The 15,747-nt window shown below is 46.1% G+C and overlaps 1 protein-coding gene across 13 annotated transcripts in view; it reads right to left on the bottom strand.

Annotated features, from left to right (window-relative positions):
- prickle1b (prickle homolog 1b) overlaps positions 1-15,747 on the bottom strand; it is a 183,937-nt gene that overhangs the window by 9,955 nt on the left and 158,235 nt on the right. For 11 of the 13 annotated variants that reach the window (XM_072268114.1, XM_072268113.1, XM_072268110.1 and 8 more), the window contains 3 exons: positions 15,105-15,289; positions 7,720-7,833; positions 1,370-1,507 (listed from right to left, as the gene is read on the bottom strand). In XM_072268114.1, the coding sequence (XP_072124215.1) occupies positions 1,370-1,507; positions 7,720-7,833; positions 15,105-15,236 (384 nt within the window). In that variant the 5' untranslated portion in view covers positions 15,237-15,289. The remainder of the gene's footprint in view (positions 1-1,369; positions 1,508-7,719; positions 7,834-15,104; positions 15,290-15,747) is intronic. The other 2 variants (XM_072268120.1, XM_072268121.1) reach the window with 1 other exon arrangement.

Consider the following 15,747-nt stretch of genomic DNA (forward strand, 5'->3'; position numbering starts at 1 on the left):
GAGACTGGGATACGAACAGTTAACTGACACAAACAGAGAACACAGCAAGCCCAGGGTTACTTGGCAATATACTCAGAAATGTCAGGAATTCATCCAATGACATTGGTCAGGTAAGGGTGATACACATTCTTGTGTGGATAAAAGGATTTCATCCCAGAATCAAAGATCCTTAGACCTAGGTTTGGGGACCAATTCCGATTCTTTAATCAGCAGCATTAAGGAGGTATAAATGGTTTGGGCTGTTCCCTGGCACTCAGAGGTGCTGGAGCCACAAAAGCTGCCTCATTTGGCCGGGCCTTGGCTGGGTCTGTGGAAGCTTGCTTCCATCCCAAATCCCTGAACCAGCAGCAACAACCTTCTCTGATCTTCTCACTTGTTGTCCCAGCGAGTCGGGGGCATTGAATGGACAATATGGAATGAGTGCACCCATTCTGGGAGTACTCAACAGATACGGCCATAGGCTCACACAGCACAGAAAGAACTAGGCCCTTCAGCCCAACTGATCCATGCCGAACAAGACTCCCATCCAAGCTAGTCCCATCTGCCAACACTTGGCCCATGTTCTTCCCATCCAGGTGAAATATTTAAGGGGAACTTCTTCACTCAGCGGTTGGTGCAAGTGTGGAACAAGCTGCCAGCAAAAGTCGTAGATGCGGGTTAAATTGTTATATTTAAGGGAAGTTCGGGTAAGTGTATGGATGGGAGGGCTATGGTCCAGGTGTGGGTCAATGGGACTAGGCAGTATAAATTTTTGGCATAGGCTAGATGGGCTGAAGGACTTGTTTCTGTGCCGAACTGCTCTATAACTCCACATGGATGAGACAGATATGAAGGGTCATGATCCAATTGCAGGCAGATGCGACTAGGCAGACCAGGATAGCATGGGCTAGATGGGCTGAAGGGCCTGCTTCTGTGCTGCAGTGCTTTATGACTCCATATGGATGAGAAGAGTTTGTACAGGTACATGAGTGGGAGGGGTTTGGAATGCCGTTGTCCGGGTGTGGGTAAAATGGGACTAGGCATAAAAGTGGACCAGTTGAGACTAGATGGGCCAAAGGGCCAGTTTCTGTGCTATAGTGCTCCATGACTCTGCAGTAATCTGAGGTAAATGTTCTCCTTGATCTTGTCTACTGCTCAGGAAAAGTGGCTCTGATGAACCAGAGGCAGCAAATGTGCCATAATGGGTCATGGAGAGGAAGGACCTCATGGAGACATGATGAGTGAGCTGGGCTGAATGGACCCTGGAACTTAGGACAACAGCTCATTGGCTCCTGGCAACCAGCTGTGTTGGTGGCATTCTCATCTAACGTGACTCAATGACCTCGACGAAGGAAGCGGGCGCGAAGCTTGAGATATTGCTGACTGCTACCTGCTCACAAACCACGTGCATCAGTGACCTGGGCAGCTGCCTAATGGCTCCTCGGCCCAAAGCCTCTTTCTTCCTCTGGACGCTGAACAGCTGCAGCTCTTTCTTTTCCTCCTCACTCAGTGACTGGCAGTAACGCATCTGAAAAACACAAGGAACATTTCATTGGTTCTCCCCATCCACCTTGAACCCATTTAAAAGATTCAAAGCACTTAACTCCAACACGTAGTGTCAAGTGTGTGGGGAACTGTATCATCACCATTTTGGAAGTTATGACTGGCCCCTGTGTCTTCCAAATCTGAAGCCTAGATGTTAGACTAGAAGACCATAAGACATAGGGGTAGGACCCGGCCATTCGGCCCATCAAATCTGCTCCACCATTTGAACACCGCTGATTTCAACCCCTCTTCCCCATTCTGTGGCCTTTGACACCCTTACTAATCAAGAACCTATCAACCTCCACCTTGAATGACTTGGCCTTCCTAGCCACCTGTAGCAATGAATTCCACAGATTCACCACCCTCAGGTGAAAGAAACTCCTCTTCATCTGTTCTATAGGAACATCCTTCTAATCTGAGGCTGTGAACTCTCTCACTATTGGAAACATCCTCACCGCATCCACTCAATCTAGGCCTTACAATAGCTGGTAGATTTCAAGTTCAACTTTAGTTGCCATTCAACCATACATGAACACCCATGAATACAACCAAACAAAACAGTGTTATTCTGGAGCCAATGTGCAAAACACAGTCAAACACAAGGCACATATAACATAAGACAGCAGGAAACATACAGCACACACAAAAGAAGTCTAAGTCCCTTAGTCCATGAATGTTGCAGCAGTCTGCAGTCAAACACAATACAGCTTGTCTTCTGTCGAGCGAACACTGGAGGGCAGCACTGACGCCAGCCTGGATGCCACACATCCTTCGGCACCGACTCTCCTGTATGACTGCAAATGGGCTACACCACGGCTTGGGGCCTAGTCCTTGCTGCAACGAGGCCACCCAGCTCATCTGCCATCTGTTTTTCCCATAAACCAGAGACTTGCAGTATTCCACAATGGCCAGCAGGGTCTGGTGATCACAAGAAAAGTAACTAAGACAATCACTTGCTGTTAGACTGCAGACCGCCTTCGTGCAGCCGACGCCTCTCTGTTGCGTGCAGCGTGGCTTGCACAGAGTCCAGCTCCTTCAGTTTCTCTGCCAACGAGCAACTCGCTGATGGGGCACTACTTCAGTACTTTAACTTCTTAACATCCAGCAGGGTCTTGCAATCATAGAAAATACATTTCAAAACCACAATAATGCCTTTGGTTGGCCCCACAGAAGTGTCCGAACGTGCCTCTATCTTACTGGAAGAACCAATGAGATCCCTCCTCATTCTTCTAAACTTCAGTGAGTCCAGGCCCAATGCCGTCAAACGCTCATGTTGTGCAGTCTGACAGAGAGTGATTGTCTTAGTTGCTTTTCCTGTGATCACAAGACCCTGTTGGACATTGGTAATGTGGAATACTGCAAGTCTCTGGTTTATTGGAAAAAACAGATGGCGAGGGAGCTGGGTGGCCTCGTTGTAGCGAGGACTAGGCCTCAACCATGGTGTAGCCTGTTTGCAGTCATCCAGGAGAGTCAGTGCTGAAGGACGTGTGGCATCCAGGCTGGCGTTCGTGCTGCTCTCCGGTGTTCGCTCGCTCAATGGAAGACAAGTTATATTGTGTTTGACTGCAGACTGCTTCAACATTCATGAATTCAGGGACTTGGACTATTTTTTTGTGTGTGACTGCATGCGTTGTGCAAATCATGTTGTGCCATCTCCCCGGCTCCTGACCCTCCTAGTATGCCATCCCTCTTCATGCTCTGATTGTGGGGCATTCAATTGCCAAGTACCTTCCAGGGACAATCCAGTCTCCTTATTTAAGGAAGGATGCTGGTGCATTATGTAGAGTGCAGAGGAAGTTTAACAGGCAAATACAGGGTTGTGTGATAACAAGTTAAGGCAGAAGGAAGCCATTTGGCCTTTCAAGTCTACTGTACTGTTCCTCAAGGGCTGGTCTACCTCACCACTTTCCTGTAGTATCCCCACATTGCTTGATTCCCTTAATCTCCAAAGATCTATCTATCTGTGTTTTGAATGAACTCACTGGCTGAGCTCCCATGGTCTCCAGGGAAGTTAACTTCACCAGTTCACCACCAACCGGGCGAAGACATTTCTCCTCATCTCAAACAAAACCCGTCTCCTCATAACTCTGAGGCCAAGTCCCCAGAAAGTAACACGCTCCCTACATCTACCTCTCCAATCCTGGAATTGTAGTTGCCTGTACACACCCCTCGTCTACTCCATCCCTCCTGGTGCTAAAAAAAACCCCTGCCATTCACTGGAACAGGTCTGAGGAATCTCCTGCAAGGATGTCCTGTCTGAGGAAGGATATTCTTGCAGTTTGAGGACTGCAGAAGATTCATCAGCAACACACACAGATCTCTGAAGGAGCTCAGCAGGTTAGGCAGCATCAGTTAGTGGGAAATGAACAATTGATATTTCGGGCAGAGACCCTTCATTATGCTGGTTCATCATCACACTGGTTCCAAGAATGGCAGGGCAAATTAAACATTGGAAAATTGGTAAATTATCAAGATACAGTGAAAAACTGTGCTTTGCATGCCATTCATACAGATAATTTCATTACAACACACAAAATGCTGAAGATACGCCACACGTCAGGCAGCATCTGCGGAGAGGAATAAACAGATGACATTTTAGGCCAAGACCATTAGTCAGGACCCTGCTGGGTTCTTCCAGCATTTTGTGTGTGTTACCCTGGAGTTCCAGAATCTGCAGAATTGCTTGTGTTTATTATTTCATTAATGAAGTACATTGAGTTCGTACAAGGGAAGAGCAGTAGCGGAATTTGGAATAGAGTGCTACAGTTACAGAGAATGAGCAGTGCAGCAGACAATAAGGAGCACGGCCACAACAAGGTCGACTGTGAAGTCGAGTCCATCTTATGGTGCTGGGGAACTGATTAGTAACAACAAGTTAAAAGGTGTCCTGAAGCTGCAATACCTGCTGTTAGGATTTTGTATCTTCTACCCAATGTGAGAAGGGAGAAGAGGGAATGTTCGGGGTGAATGGGGTCTTTGACTATGTTGGCTGCTTTACTGAAGCAGCGAGAAGTGCAGAAACAGTTGATGGAGGTGAGGCTAGTCTTGTGTGTTGAGCTGCGTCACCGGTGATTCTTGCTGTTTGGGATAGCTTCCATTAAAGACCATCAGTCGAGCTCTCTGGGAACTTGCAACAGCGGAGCTTAGGATAGCCTGGCTAAAACTGCAGATCAGTCCCATCTAAACACTATCCGATCCAAGCACTGCAGATTAGTTTTATCCAAACCGAAAGTCATGGTTGTTATATGATGGCACCAGACAGGGGAAACACTGCAAATCTGACCCATCCAAACCCCAAGCTAACCTCTCCCTTCAATTAACTTTTATAAAGATCACTGGCCACTGCGGGCACCATCTCAATGCCAAAAATCAGTCAGCAGTAACTTTGACAGCCTAATCCTTAATTCCTCTCTCCAGATGCTAGCCTAATATTCAGCTTTGCCCACACAACCAGCAGATCTTCTCACCCTGTCCTATCGCTTTGTGACAGGCTGGGGAGGGGGGGCGTGCAGGAATGAGATGCTGGACCACAATTCCAAGTTTAGTCCCCCAAAACTATCTGCACTTCACTGGGCCAGCGCTGAGGCCTGCACGCCCCATGCTGTGTGGAACGCGTGCTCAGGCAGGGATCCCAACCCTGACCTCTGACAAGATAAGGCCCCTGACGACAGTTCCCGACCTTGCCCAAAGTCAGACCCCCACAAGAGGGATGGTGCAGGGTGGCCTTATTAATATCCCAGCCATCAGCAGAGGAAAGAGAAATCCAAATTCAATTGCAGCGGGGATGGGTAGGCAGGGAGGGAATAGCCAATGATTTTTTTGCTAGAATTCCTAGAATTCATGCTTTAGAGTCAAAATACACAAGAGATTATGCAGATGCTGCAAGTCTTGAGCAAAACACACACAAAATGCCAGGGGATCTTGGCAAGTCGGGCAGCATCAATGGAGGGGAATAAACAAGGTTTCGGGCTGAGACCATTCATCAGGATGGGAGAGGAAAGGGGGCAGAAGCTGAAATAAGAAGTTGGGGGAGGGGCAGGAGTACTGGCTGGCAGATGATGGGTGAGACCAGGTGAGGGGGAAGTGGGTGGTGGGGGTGGGTATGAAGTGAGAAGCTGGGAGGAAGAGATAAAGGGGGTATGAAGTGAGAAGCTGGGAGGAAGAGATAAAGGAGGTATGAAGGGAGAGGAGGGAAATAGAGATAAAGGAGTTATGAAGGGAGAATTTGGGAGGGAGAGATAAAGAGCTGAAAGAGGAGGAATCTGACAGTGGGCCATAGAGTTACGGTAAGGAGGTGAAGAGCCAGAGGGAGATGACAGGGTGGGTGAGGAGAAGTGTTGAGAGGACCACTAGAATGAGGGGAGAAAGGAGAGTGCCAGGAAACATTGGGTAGTGGTTACCAGAAGTCTGAGGTGTTGCTCCTCCTTGAACCTCATCCCCTGTTTGCTGTGTGCTATGAAGCGCCTAGGAACTGGCAGAGACGCTTTCCACTAACCACAACTTCCAATGAAATAGTCCTTTCATGAAGTAGGAGCCCAGGATGAAAGAACCTTCCCACAGTGCTAACAGTGGGGAAATCTCACCTCTTCTCTCTGAGACAACCTGTATACATTTACCAGTGAGTAAATAAAGGACACGTTGTGGCAATGTTTACAGTTTTATATACAGCGCTAATTTTCTGTCACACAGAGGGCATCTCAGGTCACGTGGCTACCTTGGAATTCTAAACGGGATTGAATGGAAAATCTCTGCCGTGACATTAGCTTACTTGTAGTTCCTGATAAGAGGCAGACGAGCAGAGACATGCACTTCAGCTTGCGAACTTCAGGCAGTGAGACGAGAGATGGATTTAAAAATGAGCCTTAAGTACCTGACCAAAAGACATTCAAGTGTCTAAAGAAGAACTTTAAAATCAAAATTCAAAGTTCAGATAAAATTATTGTCAAAGTATGTATTTATTACTATATATTTTCTTGAGGTTGTTTTCTTGAAAGGATTTACAGGAATAAAGAAATAGAAAAGAATTTTACCAAACACTACACATAAAGACTGACAAACAACCAATGTGCAAAAGAAGACAAACTTCAAATAAAAAATAATACTGAAAAAAAATAGTTGTAAAGAGTCCTAGAAAGTGAGTCTACAGGTTGTGGACTCCGGTCGGAGTAGTGGTGCATGAAGTTATCCATGGCAGTTCGGGAGCCTGATTGTTATAGGGTCAATAACTGCTCCTGAAGCTGCTGGTGTGCAACCTAAGACTCCTGTACTTCCTGCCCAGTGACGGTAGTGAGAAGAGAGCATGGTCCAAACGGTGGGGGTTCTTGACAATGGAATGAGAATCAGGTTTATTATCACCGACGTGCGTTGTGAAATTCGTTAACTTAGCAGCAGTGGTACAATGAAATACATGATAGTATAGAAAGAAAAAAAAGTAAATCAATTATAGTAAGTATATATGGATGTATATAAAATAGATTTAAAAAGTTGAAAAACAAAAATAATATATATTAAAAAGTGAGGTGGTGTTCATGGGCTCAAAGTCCATTTAGGAATGGTATGGATGCTGCTTTCTTGTGGCAGTGCTCCTTGCAGATTGCTCACTGGTGGGCAGGGCTTTGCCTGTACCCAGCACTCTCTGATAATTGTCCGTAGCACTTTACAACCCCATCTCCCAGCCTGTGAGTGCAGTTCCCTTCACAAAGAGGCTCCTTTGTCATTGTGGAAGGTGGACGGGATGAAGTTACGAGCTGTGGCTTGCTTATCAGGGAAGGAGCCCTCCGCTCGAGAGACAAGTACACGGGGACAATGCCTTCTTCAAGTGACAGAATCACATTTCTACAGAGATCACTGTTTCACTCTCCCCCCCCCACCCACCCACAACCACACCCCCTCCTGAGTAATGTTTGGAACTTCAGCCACATGACAATGGTTTCGAGGCAGCCGGTGCCCAGTGAGGCTGGCCACAAATTGAAGTCAGGGGCTCACTAACAAACGCTAGTGCCATTAAACAACGCCGTGTAAACAGGCCACGCTAATTGTCAGCTTAAGGCAGTGTGCACTGTTCCTACGACGGGGTCACAAGCCTGGGCAGCCACACAGACAGGGCCAGCAGCAGGAGGTTATGTCCTTTCGCTAATGGACCCATAAATACCAAGCTCCCAGCGTGCACCAGTGCAGCCTAATGACTTTCCTTACCTCATTATCATGGGGCGGTAGCTGGTACAGAAGCTGCTTGATCCTGTGCTTCTCTCCAGGGCTGTTCACGTAGGGGATTTTATCCTCCGGGAGGCAGGAAAAGTACAGCTGAACCTGCGGTGGGGGGAAGCAAGAAAGGGTGAGCAAACGCCAGTTGTCAGCCCAACCCCAAAATGTCCCGGTCACTAAGTGCTCTGATCGACAGGTTCCGTCACCTTCCCGGGGCCTGTATGTCAGACACCAGAGGAGCTTGCAGAAGGCAACTTCCAATTAACACAACAAAAGGAAGCCCAGGGACCGGCAGTTTATGGGACTTGGAGAGACAGTACACTGAGCACCAGCCCGACAGGATTTATGCTCCTCTGACTGTAATGAGCCCCGGAGATCACTGAAGCCTGCAGAACATCAAGGCTTCAGGTGTGACCCAGCAGATGGCTACCAAACCAGGAATGCAGTGTGAAGCGACATCGTAGACTGGGTGTGTTTAATATGGTTCCTACCTTGGCCTGCCTCTCCAAAGGGCCTGTCCGCACCTTGTCAACAATTGCTGACGAGGTGGCCAGCTGCCTTGGAAGACATCCACCAGAGGTGGACCCGCTACCATATCCCCAGCTCCACGCTGATTCAGCAGGCTTTTTAAAAAAAATAAAGCTTCACATTTGCCTGCTCTTCCACAGGCGGGCGGGACGACTTCATTACTTCCATGTGTGCTCTGACATGTGACTGAGAAAATTCCCTCCAGCCTTGGGCTCCAGCCATCATTTTACTAGACATCAGGTTTGCTGACCGAGTAGCCCCTAATTGATTACAGTTCAGCATCTGGTGAGTAATTGAAAATAATTATTTGTAGGTCAAATGAGAGGCTGGCCATAAAGTAGGGTTTGGTAGTTACACACCTCTTCATGGTGCAGAAAAATCAAGTAGAGCCCTCCTACACAGGATCTGAAGTCAGCAGGGCATTTTTGGGATGAGGGGGATAGTGGAGGAAATTAATCTCAACACACTGAGAGTACCATGATTATTTCCTCTCTCTTTGTAAAACGGAAATCCATGTTACCCCTGGACACCCCTGTACTATCCGCCATAGCTGTAATTTTGAGTAATCTCACACAGAGATTATGAAGTGATGAGGCCCCACTTACCCAGAAAACTCACTCTTATTTACTTCTTTATATGGCTCAGTTTATAGCAGACAATTATTTTGGAACATTTGAACAAAGAGACACAATGTTAGTAACTTGCCTGTGTTAGACAAAAGGTAATAAATCAGAAACTGCAGGGAGTAGTCAGCAAGCCTTCTTTCTCACTTCAGATTTCCAACATCAACAGTTTTTGACTGTTGTTGTTGGAAACACCCGAATTGGTGCGGTCTTTCTTTGATACCAGTATAGTTATTATTCTATTATGGATTTGTTGAGTCTGTCTGTAAGAAAATTAATCCCAGGTGACCAATATGTACTTTGACAAAAAATTTACTTTAAACTTTTGTTTTGGCTTTTCTAGTGGACAACGTAAGTGTGATGAAGACATTGAGTTTTGTCCTGAGTGGCGATGGTCTGATGAGGGATTTCCGGGCTTCTTTGAATTACAGACACAGCTGCCAAATTAAAGTGCGGGACGTCCATGAACAAAAGGCAGGAGCTAATGTGGGAAAAAAACAGGCCCTCAGACTCCCGAGCCAGCTTTGCATTCAAAGAGGTCAAGGCTGCTCCAAACTTGGCCTCATCCCCTTTCCCTCTGTCCCCAAACTCCTTCAGTGTCTTTGGTTTGAATGTCTGTCAGTCTCTGACTCTACTTCCATAACTCTCCACAGCTGAGACTTCTAAAGATTCACCGCCCTCCAAGACAAAACCATCCTTCCCCATCTAATTCTTAATGTTGCTATGAAGGGACCATCTTCTCAACTTGCACCCTGTGAAGTCCTATCAGCACCCCCACCCACCCACTTTCTCCCACACCTGGACTCACCTATCACTTACCAACTTATACGCATCCCATTCCTCCACCTTTTTATTCTGAATTCAGCCCTCTTCCTTTTCCAGTCTCAGCCCAAAACATTGACTCCATAGATGCTGCCTGCCCAGCTGAGTTCCTCCAGCATTGCGTGTGTGTTGCTCAAGATCTGCAGAATCTCTTGTGTCAGCTCAGAACGTTATAGGCTTCAATAAAAATACCCCTCATTCTTCTAACTCCAGTGAGTATGGTCCCAACCTGCTCACCTTCTGTTCCTGTGTCAGCCCTGCACCCCGAAATGACCCAGTGAGGCTTCCCTTCACCACAAACACATCCTTCCTTAAATACAGACCAAAACCTGCCCCAGCTGTCCAGGAGAAACCTCGCCTGCAATTCGCCGGGTTCCTCACTCTTATTTACTTTTCTTACATCTCAGTTTGTAGTAGACAATAGTTTTGAAGCACTTGAACAGACACACACAGTTTTAATAACGTTCCTGTATGAGACAAAGGGCCTAAGCTTCCATCAAGAACGGTCTACAATTATAATAGAGAACGTTCTATGAGGCTTCCTGAGCCTGCATGGGGGAAAGGGGGAGAGGGAGACAGGGAGGGGTGAGGGAAGAGAGGGAGAGTGAGGGGGGGAAAGTGAGGGGGGAGAGAGGGGGGGAAAGTGAGGGGGGAGAGAGAGTGGGGAGAGGGGGGAGAGGGGAGAGAGAAAAGAGGAGAGGGGGAAGGGGAAGGGAGGGGAAGGGGAGGGGGAGGGGGAAGGGGAGGGGAGAGAGGGAGAAGAGAGGGGGAGGGGAGGGGGAAGAGAGGGAGAAGAGGGGGAGAGGGAAGAGGGGGGAGAGAGAAAGGGGGAGAGAGAAGGGGGAGAGAGAAGGGGGGAGAGAGAAGGGGGGAGAGAGAAGGGGGGAGAGAGAAGGGGGGAGAGAGAAGGGGGGGAGAAAGAAGAGGGGGGAGAGAGAGGGGGAGAGAGAAGGGAAGAGAGAGAAGGGGAGAGAGAGGGGGAGAGGGGGAAGAGAGGGGGGAAGAGAGGGGGAGAGGGGGAGAGAGGGGGGAAGAGGAAGAGGGTGAGAGAGAGTTGGGGGAGAGAGAGGGGGAGGGGGAGAGAAAATGCTGAGGAACATTATGGAGGGAAATAACAGTCAACATTTTGGGACAAGACCCTTCATCAGGTCTGGAAAGGAAGAGCACAGAGGCCAGAATAGGACCTCCATAGATGCTGCCTGCCTTGCTGAGTTCCTCCAGCATTTTGTTGTGTTGCTCAAGATCTCCGACATCTGCAGAACCTTGTGTCACGTGCCTATGAACACATACACACAGGGAAGAGAGAATGAGGTGAGGGTGAGGGAGACACATCCACACCCACTCACAGACAGGCAGGCTGAGAACAGCGTGACACAGACACAGTCAGTTGGAGGAATGGGGGTGTTTAGGAATGAGTTCCAGGAACATAGGGTCCAGGCTAACTGATGCCACACCCCGGAAAAACAAGGTAAATGAAATGCAGGACAACCAAGAGGCCCGAACTGAAGAAATGGGGAGTTTTCTGGCAGAAATTCAGAACACCGTGCGGAGGGATGAGCCTTGGAAACCATTAATTCACAAAGCTGGATTTTCAATAAATGAGTGTGCTATAATGGTTAGTTTATTGTCCTTGGCTGCAGTCCCAAAGTTTAGTTCCTTAAATATTCTACTAACTTGACAGAGAGCAAATCAATTGCAGTTAGATGTTTGGGCCAAGAGGAAGAGGGGAGACTGGACCAGAAGGATACCACAGAGAGATTGGCCATTAGCGGAAATGGAGGAGGATCTGTTACAGAATTGGTTTAGGCAGATCTGCCAGCAATGAGAAAGAAAGTGGCAAGTAATTATTTTTAATAAAGTTTCAAACCATAAATAACATGCTCCAATTGCAATGCATCAGTTTTTAAATACTTCTCCAGAAATATTTAAGGTGAAATGTTTAGGGGGGAACAGAGGGGGAACTTCTTCATGCAGACTGTCGTGAGAGTGTGGAAAGAGCTGCCAGCAGAAGTGGTGGAGGTGGGTTCAACTGCAGCATTTAGGAGAAATTTGGATAGGGACATGGATGGGAGGGGTATGGAGGAGTATGGAGGGGTGCAGGTCGATAAAACTAGGTAGAATAATAGTTCAGCACAGACTAGATGGACTGAAGGGCCTGTTTCTATGCTGGAGTATTCTATGACTAAATTTTCTTTACCTTCTCCGTGTTAAACTGTATACATCTGAGAACATGGAGATATGCGGGTGCGCAAACACACACATATTTGAAAACCCAACTCAGCACATTAAACATTTGAAAAATAACTACCATCTTTTTAAAAAAATATAATTTGCTCAGTGGCTTCGAGTAGTTGAGTCAATTGACTTACTTTTAAGCTTTGAGAATCTTTATCCTTTCAGGGATAAAATCATTCGTAAACAGTTCTTTCTGCGGTGCATGAATCAGATAAATTAGAATTTAGTCTCGACTGCAAAGGTGCTCCAAGACTGGCGACTGAGCTGCAGCTGAAACCTTGAACAGCTGGTTGAGACTCAGCAGAGCAAACAGTCCTGGGATCACCTATGACGTAGTAACAATGACTATTCACATCTTCACCTCCGAGTCAGCTGGAGAGCCCTGCTAATCTAAAACACCCTTAAAACTAACAAACCTTCTGAAAAACAGCTACCTCCATTGTTGACTCCTCAGGTTAAACTTCTGCAAACACGTGCCCAATCTAGGAGTCTAAACCACTCATCCATGGGCCTTATCAGTGTTTGATTAAGATTTGTAAAAGAAGCCTGCTTAAATTGGGTAAGTGCTTTCACGGCCAGCCATATATCAATCTCGGTTATGTGTTTAGGGTTTTATAGGATTACATTTCTACGACAAAAATTCCATCTCCCTTCAAACACTTTATTAACTGCAGCTTGTTGCTCCCCTAAATGACAAGGCCTCTGAGACACTTATTACTGTTTTAGGAAGGGATGTTATTCAGACCCTGCCAATTAGGAAAGCGATCTCTCGCAAAGCGACCATCCTCGTTTTCAGAAGCAGAAGACTTCATTAGGTGCACCTGTACAATACATCAAAACTTCAACAGTGCCTCGCTCTTCAAAGCTGATGCCTGATTATTGGACAATAAATTACTCGCAGCTAAATTTAACTGCACGTGAAACGTTCCAGTGAGTTTCAACACCCTGTCTTTTCACAATAATATTCTCCTGAAACATTACCTTTAACAGAACTCATTGGTGCCACAAAGATTAAGGGAAACCTAGTTTTTTTTATTATGTAGTGGGGGAAGATGTCCTTGGTAGAGCCTTCATTTTCACCTTAATATCCAACATGCTTCATCATTATACGTTCACTCAGTTGAGTCAAGAGGGACGACAGCCAACCCTTCGTTACTTCATGGAATAAGTAGATAGTGAGTTAAAGGTTGGAATCAAAGTGGTGATTTTGGAAGATTCTTTTCTTGGGCCTTTGCCAGTATCGAATTATCGAAGTAAGGGGCAGAATTATATCAAAGTAATTTTCTCGATGTTTTCCTGTTTGCTAAAACAGTGACATCGGGTTGATCAAAGTTAACTATGCTAACTGATCAAGCTGTAAGAAATGCAGCATGTCTTTTAAAACGTTAATGATGATTACGATGCCATATATCTGATGAATAAAGACTTGAAACCATTGAATTGCTGAGTTATCTCTTGTGATACAATGTTAGTACTCTCCATTGATATGCAAAGCACCTCTGCACACATAATGCTTTGTGTATGGGAAATAAATACCTCTCATAAGACAATGCACGATGACAACAGAGGGTGGGGGAGGAACCAGGCTTGATTCTCTAGAAGGAGGGCAGCACTGAGCTGCACATGTTCTGCACAGTGTAATTCTACACTGCCATCATAGAGAGCACCCTCACTTCAGCCATTACTGTCTGGTTTGGGGCAGCATCCTCTCAAAGTATACAGAAAAGATCAATAGCTGGCGTCTATCATCACTAGAGGTCTTGTTTGTATCCAGGACAAAGAAAGCAGGCAGGAAAAAAAATCACTGCCCACACTACCCATCCTGCAAACTGCCTTTTGCAAAAGCTCCCGTCTGGAAAGCACTATAAGGCTATCACAACACCGTTGGCACAGTGGTTAGCTCAACGCTTTACAGTACAGGTGACCCGGGTTCAGTTCCTGCTGCTGCCTGTATGTTCTTCCCACGACCGTGTGAGTTTCCTCCGGGTGCTCCGGTTTCCTCCCACAGTCCAAAAACGTATCGGTTGGTAGGTTAATTGGGTAGTGTAAACCGTCCCGTGATTAGGCAAGGGTTAAATCGGGGTGTAGCCTGAAGGGCTGGAAGGGCTATTTTGCGCTGCATCTCAATAAATAAATTTAAAAAACCCAAAAACTTTCATCATCTTAAAAGTTTCTTCCCCCAGGAAGTTAATTTGAACAACCATTCTAGTTAGTCACCCCAACACCCTTATCTATTAACCCCGTCACTGCAGTGTAAATACCATAAACCACTTTTCATAATGCTGTGTACACGGTAAACACGTGCTGGATACACATTTTATTCCATATATGTACTTTAACCTTAAATTTTTTAATATCATTATTTTTCATCATTGTTGAACGTTGCATGTCACACCCTGACCAACAAATCCCAGCAAATTCCTAAAACGTGTAAATATACACTCAGTGGCCACTTTATTAGGTACACCTGCTTGTTAATGCAAATATCTAATCAGCCAATCATGTAGCAGCATAAAAGCATGTAGACATGGTCAAGAGGTTCAGTTTTCATTCAGACCAAACATCAGAATGGGGAAGAAATGTGATCTAAGTGGTTTTGACCGTGGAATGATTGTTGGTGCCAGATGGGGTGGTTTGCGTATCTCAGAAACTGCTGATCTGATTTCAAGCACAACAATTTCTAGAGTTTACAGAGGATGGTGTGAAAAACAAAAAATAAAACATCCAGTTAGTGGCAATTTTGTGGGCAATAATGTCTTCTTAATTGAAGTGGTCAAGGAGAAAGGCCAAACTGGTCCAAGCTGATAGGAAGGCAATGTAACTCAAATAACCTTGCATTACAACAGTGGTGTGCTGAGAAGCATCTCTGAACACACAACATGTTGAAACTTGAAGTGGATGGGCTAGAGCAGTAGAAAACTACAAATATACACACAGCGGCCATTTTATTAGGTACAGGAGGTACCTAATGACGACTGAGTGTATGTGGTGAGTAAGGTTGATTCTTAATAAGGAAGGGGGGGGCTGAACGATGAATGGTTTAAGAAGATAATATTGTTGGAAAGGAAGAGCATTTCCTTTATTACATTTAGCTGAAGGCACTCTTTTTCATACCCTTCCACACAGTTAGGTAGAAATCGAGCTCAGTGCATGCGAGGACATGCTCACCTGTTCCGGCTTCAGACCTGGGGGAACCCATGCATATTCTTCCAAAACACAGCCGGAATCATCATCTGACGTTGAACTGCGCTGGAATCCAAAAGTCAGCTTGCTTACTTTCTGCTCTGACTCTAAAGCCATGGCGGCACCAAGAATGGGTCCACAGGGCAGCAGGGCTTCAGTACACAAGGGCTCTGCGGGGACACAGAGAGCGGGAAGCATATTAAACTGAGAGCAGGTCGGTGAATCTACAGTGTACGTCATGCTCAGCTTCCTCAGAGAGTCATCACTCAACAATTATCAACAACTTGTTCAACAGAATTAGAGCTATGGTGTAATACTGCATAGATGTAGGACTTCCAGCCCAGCCAGTCCACACTGGCCATGGAATTTGTCTTTGCGGCAGCAGTACAATCCAATAGATAATAGAAAAAAATTGTGAATTACAGTAACCATATATATCTATATATATTTGTTGTAATATATGTGCAGTCTGGGATCAGCCATGACCCTCAATTATACGACATACTTGCCTCAACTAGAGCACCGTTTTTAGCAATGTGTTGGATTTTTCTACTAGACCTGCATTGTGGTAGTAAATTTATTCTGGAACATTCTAGAGTGAGATTGACTGGCTTCCAACAGACCAGTG

The sequence above is a fragment of the Mobula birostris genome, chromosome 9 (genome assembly GCF_030028105.1).
Source record: "Mobula birostris isolate sMobBir1 chromosome 9, sMobBir1.hap1, whole genome shotgun sequence".
Classification (NCBI taxonomy): Eukaryota; Metazoa; Chordata; class Chondrichthyes; order Myliobatiformes; family Myliobatidae; genus Mobula; species Mobula birostris.